Below are 12672 nucleotides of genomic sequence, written 5' to 3' on the forward strand. Positions count from 1 at the left end.
TCCCTTGTTGTTTAACCCCAGCATCCGGGAAGCAAAGGTGAAATGCCTCTGAATATGAAGTTTGCTATTGATTCTTCTATCCATGAATCTGTCTAATGCTTTTCAAAAGCCACCTCTTGGACACCTCTTTGGGTTGATTCCAAACTTAAGGAGAACTCTGTTGATATTACAGGTCATCATGGGACATGGGAATGGTGGACCATGTCACTCAGGCTATCTAGGGCTCACCTTACCTGGGAAAAGGCAACAGCAAACCAGTGTATCTCATTGACACGCTTCCTTCAGTTGGCAACTCATAACATTCTCCATCAGCTGAAGCTTTTGAACAGTCATCAAGGGACATCCCTCATATTCAATGGGAACGGGACTCAGCATTCTTCACCTGTTGAAGTTTTTGAACGGTCATCAAGGGAAGGCCCTTGTATGTGATGAGGCTGGAATCTTACCAAAACCTATAATGGTTGGCTGGGATCTCTTGAAATTCCATGTCACTGAGGCAGCGGCATAGGTAGCCGCTCAGGTGCCTGGTGCAGGGGCGTGTCCTGCAGCCGGGGACGGGGCAATCTGCCCATGGGGGTGGGGTGAGCCTCTCTGATGCTTGGAGCCTCTTTGCTGCCTCCCCCTCAGCTGTAGGGTGGCTGAGGGAGAGGCAGAAGGCAGACGCAAGTCCCACGCTGCCGTTTTTGGCAGTGCGGAACCTGCAGGCACCTAAGCCACCATGTGACTCCTAAAAAGTTTCGTGAGCCCAATTTTAAAAAACAAAACAAAACTCATTTTGTCACACACGCACACACCTCAGTGATGGTACCCGGGGCAGGCCACACACCACACACCCCCTTCCTCCGCCACTGCACTGAGGCTCTAAAAAAGATACAGTCCAGTGCTCCCTATCTGGGTGGGAAACACTTGATTGATTTTAAGTCTAATCTTCCTTGCTCCAGATTTCTAAAGTGAGCTCTCAATTGTTCCTACAGTCTGATTGTCTTGGAAACCATAAAACAGCATTAAGTTATTGTCAATTATGGTAAATTTGTTGTCAGCTCCTAAACAGTTTGTTAGCTAAAGTAAATTGCCCCTGAGGATGGAGCTGAGCTTGCAGACTCACAAAAGAAAAAGAAAAAGAAAAAGAAAAAGAAAAAGAAAGAAAGAAAGAGGAAGGAAGGAAGGAAGGAAGGAAGGAAGGAAGGAAGGAAGGAAGGAAGGAGATTTGAGCTACCTAACTTGTAATTCGCTGGAGACCCATCTTAGAGCCAAAACCACATTTGTTTCATCCATGAGTGACAGAACTTCTACAGTGTAAACACAAAAATCTAAGTAAAGACCCAGTAATATTGAGGGGTATGCATTCACAAGCAACAAGCGGTTAGGAGAAATGTCCTTATCCCTGCACTCAGCCTGTGAAACAATGTCCTTTTCCAAGACGTTCCAACCCAAATTAGACAATCCACGTGAGCCTTGACTATTTATTTATTTATTTATTTATTTATTTATTTATTTATTTATTTATTTAAAAATCCCATTAAACCATGGCTTTAACCAAGAAGGAAATACGCTGAGTTAATTGGTGCAAAACAAAAAACAATGCTTATGGTTGTTCTGCGTAAGGAAATTTAAGCCAGGAGATACGCTGCCTGAAGAACAATTTGCATCCAATTGGCCAGTCTACCATCCGCCACATGACAACTTGTGGATATATTTATTTGGGCCTCGCATGAAGGTTTTCCGCTTTAAACGGCAGCTCAGCTACCAACCCCTCTGTAACAATGGAGCGTGTGGCGAAAGATAGCAAGCTGAACACCGCAGGCAAGATGACCTTCCTTTCTCGCACTGAAACATTTGCAGCCGCCCATAGACTGAACAGGTAACAACGGGGAAGAAGGAGGGTGCAGGGTTGGGAGGAAAAAAACATGTTTCGAATTCATAGGTGACCAAAGAGCCCACCATTTCCCCATCCCTGGAAGGAAGCACAGATGTGCAACCTCTCAGAACACTGGGTTCTAGTGAGTATTTCTTGTACCTACAATTCTCCGGGCATAAGGAACCAGTTGCCCAAGATAGCATCTCTTAATACTCATATCGTTCAAAGGGCAAATAGAGCCAAAGGGCAAATTTTAACCAGGTTTGGTCTGCAGGGTAAGAACGATGGGTGTTATTGCAGCAGTTTCCTTCCCAAGTTCAGGAAAGGGACTCACCTGTAACCTTTATCTCAGCTATGCAATATGAAGCGTTGGGTTCCTTAATGCATTCTAGCTCTCCCCATTGTCCCCTGTATGACCTGCCCCAGTGCCCCACCCTGCAACAATGGTGAGAAAGGGTATCTAAGGAGGTTCAGAAGCTCTCATAGCAGACCCTACAAGTGTCCCTCTTTTCCAGGGACAGTCCCGGACTTAAAGAAGCCATCCCGGGTTCTGATTTGATCCCGGAATCTCCCGCTCTTCCTTAGGATGTCCCTATTTTCATTGGAGAAATGTTGGAGGATATAGAGTTATGTGACCCCCCCCCCCCAAGCCAAGGAGATAAGTAACTATACAACCTTTAGAAGACATCTGAAGGCAGCCTTGTATAGGGAAGTTTTTAAATGTTTAATGCTTTATTATTATTTTTTATGCTTTTATATATGTTGGAAGCCGCCATTCAGATGGGTGTGCTATTATTATTATTATTATTATTATTATTATTATTATTAGATAGGACATCCCTATTTTCTTCGGAGAAAGCTTGGAGGGTATGTCATAGGTTTCTGTCTCCAGTGGCCATTCTTTCCACTGTTTTTTCTGTTCATGAAGCTGACAAAAATTTGTGCAACAGCCAACTGACTAGTCTTCAGGGCCCAACAGGACTCTGCCAATTTTGTCACTCGAACAAGACAGGAAGAAAGTAGATGGGATGGCAAAGAAGCTGGAGAGTAGGGCCTAGATGTCTGTAAAAAGGGAAATAACTTAAAAGAGGATTTCATCAATGATGGCAATAGAAGGAAAATGGACACTTTTGTCCAAGTCAGCTTTAAGCCAGGCAGAGGGCCTTCTCGGTAGTGGCACCCACCCTGTAGAACACCCTCCCATCAGATGTCAAGGAAATAAACAACTATCTGACTTTTAGAAGACATCTGAAGGCAGCCCTGTTTAGGGAAGTTTTTAATGTTTGATGTTGTATTGTGCTTTTAATTCTGTTGGGAGCCGCTTATAAACAATAAGTAATAAATTATTATTGCTATTATTATTATTATTATTATTTGTCTTGGAGGTGCTGGGGACTGAACCTGGGATTTTCTGCATGCAGAACGGATACCCTACCACTGGGCTACAGAGTGTCAGTATATACTGACAAACAGGATTCTGGGAAAGGTTGCCAAGTGGCAAAGCTTCTCATGGCCCGGGGGGGGGGGGAGCATTTCCCCCACCTACTAATATTCACAGTTAAAGGCACAGGAACTGGGGATGGTATATGTAAGCTGGCAGCAACTGGACTTCTGGGGAAGAATGAATAAGAAATTATTTGTATTTGTGGGGAATGGCAACGTGATTGTTGTAGCTAATGCTGCTTAGATTGCAGACAGAGCAGAACAAGGAAGCCTCCCACCCGGGTTGAGAGGACGTATTCCAGAGGGGGACATTTGAGTATCTCTTGCAAAACACACATGCATATAACAAGAGTATTGCGGCACCTGGAAGAAAGATTAAAAGATTTATTGTAGAAAGTGCTTTTGTGAATAAAAGCTCGTATAAATGAAACGTTGCAACACACACACACACACACACACACACAGCAAAAGGCAAACAGTACGAGGTGTGCTAGTTCTCTCCAGAGTTGGTGACGAGGTAGATTTACTTGTAGATATCTGAGGAACTTGCCAGAGATAAACAAGGACTGGGACTCCTGGTTGTTTCACAACAGTCATCTGGTTGGCCATTGTGAGAACAGGATGCTGGACTAGATGGGCCACTGGCCTGATCCAGCTGGTTGTTTTCTTGGACTGCCTCTATTAATACAGACATTTAAAATAGCGTTGATGGAGTATCCTTATTGCCAAGGTCAAGTGGCTATGGATTTTCGTTGCTCTTTTTGTTTTAAAGTTATCATGTTTCTTCTGTTAAAACGCCTGGCATTGCTACAAGAGAAAGGTTCTTTTTTCCCCCCTTCTAAATTATGCAGCTGTGATGAAGAACGCTTGGGGTAAAACGGCCTTGTGCTCAGTTCTGGAACTGAAAGCAAATTCCTGGGCTGAGCATGTGCTCAGAGGCCCTGTCCTTTTGTTCTGAGGGTGTTTTGCATCCAGCCTGTGGGTCTCGGAGTTTGAAGAAAAAGTCAAAAGAGATGCTGGAAGCTTGTTCCTCCCTGATCTATGCAAAGGGTAGCCACATGCAATATAGGTTCAGCAACCATCCGCAACAGTAATAATTTGGCATTATGATTTACGTTAACTGGGCTGGATAGGGCTCAGCAGAGTCAGGAATCATCATCACCGAATGTAGAGGTGGTACAAGAGATATGGTGGTTATAGAAGTACTGGACTCTATAATCCAGGCTCTTATAAAGTCTCTCTCAGTCTAGCCAACGATATTGCAGCATTGTTGTGAGGATAAGTGGGAGGGAGGATAACCGTAAATGCCACCTTTGGAGGAAAAGTGAGGTTTAAATGTAATAATAAAACGAAGAAGACTTACAAAGAGCTGTAAAGAAGCCGGGTTGGGTATAACTCAGAGTGTGTGTGTGTGTGTGTGTGTGTGTGTGTGTGTGTGTGTGTGTGTTTCAGAAGTATACAGCTTTTGAGGGTCCATTTTGAGTTATCCTTGCTAGTCACTGACAATAGACACAGTCTCTGTGTACAAAAGGTTCCCTTCTCTGTTCCCATCTGCAGTTAGATTGCCTCTCTTGCTGTTTTCATCTTATTCCTGTTGGCTGCTTCTTTTTCTCAACCCTCACCCACTGTCTTACAGCAAATCTCTGAATGAGGAGGAGAATAGGAAGCTCTTTGGGAAATGCAATCAGAGCCACGGGCATAACTACAAAGGTAAAGAGCGGTGAGCCTTTCTAGCATTGATGATGATGATGATCAGTACACCCTCCATGTAAAGACTGAAGCAAATTATTCTACAGGCAAACAGGGGAAGGCGAAGGGTGATAAAGCTTTGAAAGGCATTCCTTTTTCTGGTGGGAAGAGATCCTGTTCAGTGTTTTTCCTGCTGGAATCCGAATGGAGATTTTTCTCAGCAGGGGCTTAGAATCCAGCAGTGTGGACTGAGCTTCAGCTGCCAAAATAGAGTGGCCAAATTCCCCAGGACTGTGCCCCTTTGGGGTTGCACACTTGAATGCTCTTCTGTTGGGGAAGAGGGGAGACCTTGCATGCGGAAATTTAGCAGCACATCGTGCTAGTTCTCTATGACGTAAGGTTACCAGATGTCCCCATTTTCCAGGGACAGTCCCCGGATTTACAAATCATTCTCCATACAAAATCCGTTGAAGTTGAAAAGTGTCCCCGGACAGACGCGGAGGAAGCCACCCGGCTACCCAGGGCGGCAAACCCAGAAGCACCCGTGGGCGTGGTTTCGCTCCCAGCACGCATGTGCAGTGCGCATTGGACACATGCGTCAGACACACGCTGTGCATGCGTGCTGGGAGCGGCGCGCCACCAGCGGGCAAGCCCCCGGCAGGGCGGCCTCGCTCCGTGGCTTGCTTGGGGCCCGCTGGTGGCACACAGTGCTCCATAGCGGCGCGCTGCCAGTGGGCGAGCCTCGAGCAAGCCCATCCGGGGCTCGCCTGCCAGCAGCTCGCCACTCCCGATGCACATGCATCGTACGCATGCTGTGCCTGCCCACTGGGAGCGGTGCGCTGCTGGCGGGTCAGCCCAGGACAGGCTTGCTTGGGGTCTGCTGGGGGCGCACAGCGCTCCGTAGCAACGCGCTGCCGGCGGGCGAGCCCCGAGCAAGCCCGTCCGGGTGGAAGCGAGCCAGGGAGGGGCTCCCAGAGTGTCACCCTCTCCAGGGTGGTACCCGGGGCTCACCACCCCCTCCCCCCCCTCCCTATGCCACTGTCAAAAAATCTGGTAATCTTACTCCGACGTGCTCATTTCCGATGTTTTCTGGAGGTGAGGCAGCACTAAAGCATGCAAGTGGGAGAGCTTTATCACTTCCCCCACCCTCATACCTGTATGAGGTATTTCCCTTATTGCAGAGGAGATTAGATGTTTCAGCAAGAGATGTGCTTTACCCAACTCTTTGCTACCACCTTGTGGTACTGAATTGGGTCTGCGATTAGTGCTAACAACTCCCTCTCTCACGGTTTCTTCTTTCTCCTTTGCAGTGACAGTGACCATATGTGGAAAGGTAGGGCGTTTTTCATTTTGTTGCTCTTTATTTTGAAAACAGGTTTTGTGCTTTTACCAAGAGTCTGAGATTCTCAGCAGCACTTGAGATATGCTGCCGCCATGTTTCAATTCACCACTGACTCCTGTGGGATCGGATCCCTTGACTAGAGGCTGCCTTGCGGGATCAGAACCAGTTCCATGCAGCTCTGCTGTCTGTTTCCAACCATTTGACCATCTCAGTGCCTTACAGGTCACTTATAAGCAGAGCACAATGACCATATCTTTCCCCTGTTGTTTGTCCCTAGTACCTGATATTTAGAGATATACTGCATCTGCAAATGGAGGTTCCATTTTAAACCAATAGCCATTGATAAATCTCTTCTCCGTGCATTTATCCAATCATAACCTCTTGTGATAGTTCCTAGCATTGGTCCCCCCCACCACCATGGTTGTTAATAGTATTATCATAGTAGTAGTATTCAAGAGCAGTTCTAAGTCCTGTCCTCTGAACACTCCAAGGGTTAAAAAATCAAATTTAAATTATTGACGTCATTTTTAGAAAAAAAAATAATGTGCTTGTATGTACAGCACCAGAAATTCTGAATATTAAATGACATATAAATACCTGGTATAAAATCATCACCATTATTACTATTGCTATTATTTAACTTGCCTTATAGATTGACCCCATCAGTGGAATGTTCATGAATATTTACAAGCTTCAGGAATATATGAAGGTAATTCCAGAGTTATGAACCTCAGAGGCAAAGTTTAGAACAGGGGTCGGCAAACTATGGCCCGCGGGCCAGAACTGGCTCAATTGCCCTCAGGATCCTGCAGACATTCCATGGATTGGCAATTCTGTTTGTTAAAAAAATTCTGTTAATTTCCCCCGCCCCCCAGTGCAGCATAGGTAGGCAGAGGCAGGAGAGGGGCTGGGAGAGAGGGGGGGAGAGAGAACCCCCCTCTGCCGCATGCACAATGTCTGGGGGGTGGTGGACCAGCCCCCTCCCAAAAAAAAAAAAAAAGTTTGCTGACCCCTGGTTTAAAACTTCACAATCCCTGTTCCCAACCAGATCTTTGCTCTTATTTTCAGGAAGCCATTATGGATCCGCTCGACCACAAGAACCTTGACCAGGATGTTGATTTTTTTGCCAATGTTGCGAGGTGGGTAGCTGTCAGGTTCGTGCGCAGTCTCCTCCGCCCACATTTGTAAAGACTGCAGGAGACTTGCATCCATATACAATGTCAGATGTGGGTCATGGTCCTGGTTTTGGGGAAACAGCCTCAATGGACCCACAGGCTAGAGATGCCTCCTCCCCAAGCTGCTTTGTAGAGACCTATCAGGGATGGCCATGAGGGCAAAACAAACAGCCATAGACAAAACAACTTAATGATGTTAATCTAGGAACAAGTTGCTCAGACTAAAGGACCAGGCCAGAGGTTTCCATTTTATAGGACCATTGGGAACCCGATTGGCTCGATTATGTCACATGGCTGCTGCTGAACTAGGCTCTGGAGAGCCACCTGCTGGTCAGCTGCATAAGTGACCCTCAAGTACAGCAAAAAGCAGGCTGGTTGCTCCCTCTTCCAGAAAGCACAGAGCATGCCTGGCTTGTGTAAGTTTGTCACAGCCTGAGGTCTGAGAGAAGATCCACACCATACATATACATAACCCACAACTGTCCCAGATAAACCAGTACCATGCCCTCACACAGTTTCAGGATGCAATCTCACGTGGCTCCCCCAAATTCCCAATTTTGTCCGCCATGCTTGGGAAAAGCCTTTTTGTGTAGGTCATGTGAGCGTGGCCTGGAAGATGGTGGCCCTGTTTTTCCCCACTTCCCCAAAAGAATCCTGGGAGCTGTAGTTTTCCAACGCACAGAGAGCTACAATTCCCAGTGCATTTCACAAACGACAGTTCCCAGCATTCTCTGGGGGAAGAAGCCATGTGCTTTAAATGTGTATTTAAATATCTGGAGTGGGTCTGCCCTGAGATATCCTGTGCCTTATCCAGACTAAGGTCACATCAAAGTAGAATATACACAGATTTGATTTGAAGTCATGGGTGAGAGGCAACAGGGGTAAAGAAAGGTAGGTTTGAAGGCAGCACTACCTTTGTGCAGAAAAACCTATATTGTGAAGTCTCCTCCTTTTCCATATCAACCTCTCTGCTCTTCCTCCAGCACAACAGAGAACTTAGCCGTGTACATATGGAACAACCTTGAAAAAATCCTTCCAGGTGGATGCCTGCACAAAGTCAAGGTCTATGAATCCGACAGAAATTTTATCGTATACAAGGGGGACTAAAAATCCACAAGGAACAAAGAGGGGGGGTGGCTGGGAGAGTTATTCTCCCATATATTGTATTAACACTCATTGTTGATTTAATGTGACAAACCCCTTCTCAGAACATTTGCAAACTATTCTGTGTCTACAGTGAAGAGATGCCTCCAGGGTCTTTTACTGCAGTATTGCAGCTTTGTTTAATCTGTTGGTTAAAAAGATCTGCAAAAGCCATGTTGTGACATGTGTGTAACCTCATTCTTCATCACAGCATTATCCAGCAAGGGGATAGTCCATTACATTAAGATAGTTCACATGCATGAAGGCTGGCTGCTGAATATAAGACCGGCTCCGTTGCAAAGCTCTGGGTGCAAAGAGATGCAAGAATCCTGGGTTGGAGCCAATGCTGGTCCTACTCAGTCAACCCATTGAAGTTAATGGGCATGGCTGAGGACTCATCTAGACTTCCGCCTGTCCTGGCACTCCCCCCTATGGAAACCCAATCTTTACCGCTAAAGTGGAACAAACGTCAACCAGGTTTTCTGCAGATTGACATTTGCTCTGAATCAGTGCTAAAGAGCAGGTTTTCCCAGGGAAAGTGGTCGGGCAAATGGAAAACCGCTCCGACCAAGAAAGCATGGGACAGGCAGGCAAAAAGCATGGGACAAGCAGAAGTATGGATGAAGCCCAAGTTTCACTAAATCCAACAGGCCTGCTTTGAGAAGGACTAGCATTGCATACAATCTTCTGCCTCTGCAAGTGGACCACATGCAAAAGGCCGTCAGGTGGGGCTGCTCCGATCACCAAGTGATGGAGCCCATACAACTTTATATCCCAACAGTGATTGTGTTATCCTTATAAAGCCAGCTCATAACCCGACTGCTGATCATCCTCCATTAAGATGCATCACTCTGCATAAGGTTAAATGGGCAATTTCACGAGGCCGGGATTGTTAGCACAATGCATTCAGCTCAAGCTGCTGAGCTGAGGTTTTATTGAATGAACCAAAGGAAAAAAGAACCTCAATCATTTCTAGGGCCATGAAGCTTATAAACAGTGGGTTATGGGGGGGGGGGGCAGGGAGATAGTCTATCAGGGAAACAGTTCAGAATTTCTGCATGTTATCTCGCCGGAAGCTGGAAGCCACAGCCATTTCTTGCTTCTCCAGCAGCAGGGGCGGTGCCTCTGTCCACCTCATAAGTGGGCTGGCCCTGCATCTATACTCCATCCAGAGAAGCAAAAGGTATTATCAAGAGTTCAATGGCATGTTTCAACCAGACACAAGGAGGGTGTGAATCAGAGCCAGCAGGGGGTGCTGTGAGGCTCAAATGCTGCTCTGAGCAACTTTGAGAGCTCTAGGGTACCACAAGCAAAACCCTACCAGTGAGACCTTTTAGTTTGTAAGAGGTGCAGGGTGAGAATGGCCAGGGTGGTGGCGGCGGTGGCTTTTTCTGCTCAAGACGGCAACAATGCCCAGTCTCGCCAACTTCTGAAACCAGCACCACTCGACTGGCTTTCAAAGAGCTCAAGGGTGCCCAGCTGGACTGTTGCATAAAACCACAACCACATGCACATCATCCAAACAAGGGATGTTTTGCCACACCCCAAATTCCCCACCTTGGCATGTGATGGTTTGCATGAGAGTAACAGCTTGTCATTTATCCCCAGAATTCAATAGTCAGATGTGCATCCATTGAGCCAATAGCTACTGGTAGAGTCATCTGTCCACCAAGTGCCTTAATCGTTTTCCCCCAACATAATCATTCCACCTTTTGCAGCTGCTCCCAATTTTCTCTTTACCGTAGGAAGAGACGTGGAGAATCAAAATCCCATTAACAAATCAACATTTAATGACTGTTGGTCAGGAGAATCACATAGTGGAAGCAGCACACAACATAAGTAGCTTTTATAGAGCATTTATACATTACATTACCTCTGTGGTCCTTTCAACAACCCTGCAAGGAAGGGGGAAATTGTTATTTCCAGGGCTTTTTTTCCTGGGGGTACTAAAGGGAACGCAGTATCAGCACCTTCCCCCGACCCCCAATGTTAAAAGTGTGGCACTTACTGTAACAACTTCATGGTGAGTACAAGCACTTAAAATAAAGAAAAGAGCACTGGTTATTCCCATATCCCAAGAGTGACACTCAAAAGTGCGGTTTGCTGAGAGCTACCATTTGAGGCTGTGTACACACTAACCCATTTGAAGTGCAAAAGTGTAGTTTTTTCTGAAGCTGGAATTGTTCACGCTCATCCACAACATGCTGCTTTCGGTGTAGATCAATTCCACATACTGCCATCCACAAGGGTGGCTGTGGTTATTTGATACTTTGAAAAACCTCCCTTGGATTAGGTTATCCTCCCTGCACAAGCCCCGATGAATGAAGAGAATGGTGACAGCAATCTTGGTATACTGTACACCCATCCACGATATCATTGGGTGGGTGTAGCTGCCCCGCTCCAAACACACACATATCTGGGACCACCTACATGTTTTCAAATGGACACACTGCAGGGTAATGCAGACTCAATCTGTAATGACATTTCATTTTTGGAATAAAACCAGTTTTCTCAATTAGTGCTTTTCAGGGGCAAAAAAAAAAAAAATTGCAACAGGGCTAGATTGTGTGTGGACGACGTAGAAAAACCAAGTGCTCGGTCTGCATCAATTCAAGAAGTAATGTGTGAACATAGACTAAATTAATGGCAGAAGTGAGATCTGAACTGGGGACCCTGATAGGAGTAAAGGGGAAAGACGGCGGCCAACTCAATGGGAGAGGACAAGCTTTCTATGTAGGTTCCAAGTTAATTCCATGGCATCTCCAGCTATCAATAAGGCCCCCTGAGCTGCACTAGGGAGCTCCCAATGGGGAACGGCCTGGTGCAGCCGATCCCAATGAGGATCTCTATCAGTAGTAATCAGCTGTCAGTGAGCCCCACTTGTCAAGGAGCAATTGGGAGCTCACATTAAGTACCCCAATTGTTCCTTTGGAGTCAAGTCCTTAACTGCCGCACACATGGTGCCACATATTCTATCAAATGGGAGGGAGGGTGCCTCTGATTTGGGGAAAATGGCCTTGCAGACCAAATATGGGATCTGTTCCAGGTCTAATGAAGCCTGTGGGCTGGAGCCCCCACCACCACTGAGATAATGGGATCAGTGAAACACCTTCTCTGCCTTAGACCATGAAAAGCTGTTGCCAGACAGAATAAGTACTCAGGATTTAGAATTGGTGTGACTCATCTCTTGTCCCATGTAAACGGAAACAGATACAAAAGGGCAGAGAAACTACCTGTATTTTTCGGACCGTAACACGCACCGGACCATAACACGCACCTAGTTTTTAGAGCAGGAAAACAAGAAAAAAAATTCTCAATCACAGCCTCCTTGGGAGGAGAGAAATCCCCACAGAGGCTTGGGAGGGAAGCTGTGCACCCGCCAGCCATATGGTTGGCAGGGCGCAGCTTCCATCCTAAACCTCTGCAGGGATCACTCTCCTCCCACAGAGGCTTGGGAGGCTTTCTTTCTCCCCCTCCCCAAGCAGCACAGGTCTCTTTTCCAGCCTCCTCCTCTCCATCCCTTTCATCCAAACTCCTCAGACGACACCTGCAATTTCTCCCCTTCGCTGCTGCCTCTCCTTTGCCCCCTACCTCCTCTCCCTTCGCCCCGCTTCTCGGTCCCCCTCCTCTTCCTCCCCTCTCTTGGCATCTGCCTCTTCTCCCCATCCTCCGGCCAACATCCCCGGAGCCATCAGGGGAAAGGGGAGGCCGTTGGCAAAGCCTCTCTCAAAGAGAGCAGCCCGGGGAGCGCAAGGCACAGCCTGTTTGCCGCTCCCAAACCTTCCCTGGGCTTCAGGGGACAGAGAGGCTGCTGGCAGAGCAGCGTGGCTCCATCCCCCATCCCCAAAGAGCAGCCCAGGAACCTTCCCTGGGCTTCAGGGGACAGAGAAGCTGCTGGCAGAGTGGCGTGACTCCATCCCCCATCCCCAAAGAGCAGCCCAGGAGCACACAGCAATGGCGCACAGCCTTCCCGCCATTCATAAACCTTCCTGGGGCTTCAGGAGAAAAGGGAGGCTGCCGGC

The 12672-nt window shown here is 47.0% G+C and overlaps 1 protein-coding gene across 1 annotated transcript; it reads left to right on the forward strand.

Moving 5' to 3' along the window:
- The first annotated feature begins 1724 nt into the window (after window positions 1-1724).
- On the forward strand, window positions 1725-8832 carry LOC117060311 (6-pyruvoyl tetrahydrobiopterin synthase-like). Its single transcript, XM_033172526.1, has 6 exons — window positions 1725-1861; window positions 4938-5011; window positions 6301-6323; window positions 6985-7041; window positions 7401-7471; window positions 8491-8832. Exons 1-6 carry the CDS (start codon window positions 1764-1766, stop codon window positions 8612-8614), a joined length of 447 nt encoding a protein of 148 aa, XP_033028417.1. The 5' UTR covers window positions 1725-1763; the 3' UTR covers window positions 8615-8832.
- The last annotated feature ends 3840 nt before the right edge of the window (window positions 8833-12672 follow it).

The sequence above is a fragment of the Lacerta agilis genome, chromosome 15 (genome assembly GCF_009819535.1).
Source record: "Lacerta agilis isolate rLacAgi1 chromosome 15, rLacAgi1.pri, whole genome shotgun sequence".
In the NCBI taxonomy this organism is placed as follows: Eukaryota; Metazoa; Chordata; class Lepidosauria; order Squamata; family Lacertidae; genus Lacerta; species Lacerta agilis.

Coding starts and splice junctions, on each gene's coding strand:
- LOC117060311 (XM_033172526.1), top strand. CDS start 1,764: ATGGAGCGTGTGGCGAAAGATAGCAAGCTGAACACCGCAGGCAAGATG. Junction 1,862..4,937: donor GCCGCCCATAGACTGAACAG/GTAACAACGGGG, acceptor ACTGTCTTACAG/CAAATCTCTGAATGAGGAGG. Junction 7,472..8,490: donor TTTTTTGCCAATGTTGCGAG/GTGGGTAGCTGT, acceptor CTCTTCCTCCAG/CACAACAGAGAACTTAGCCG.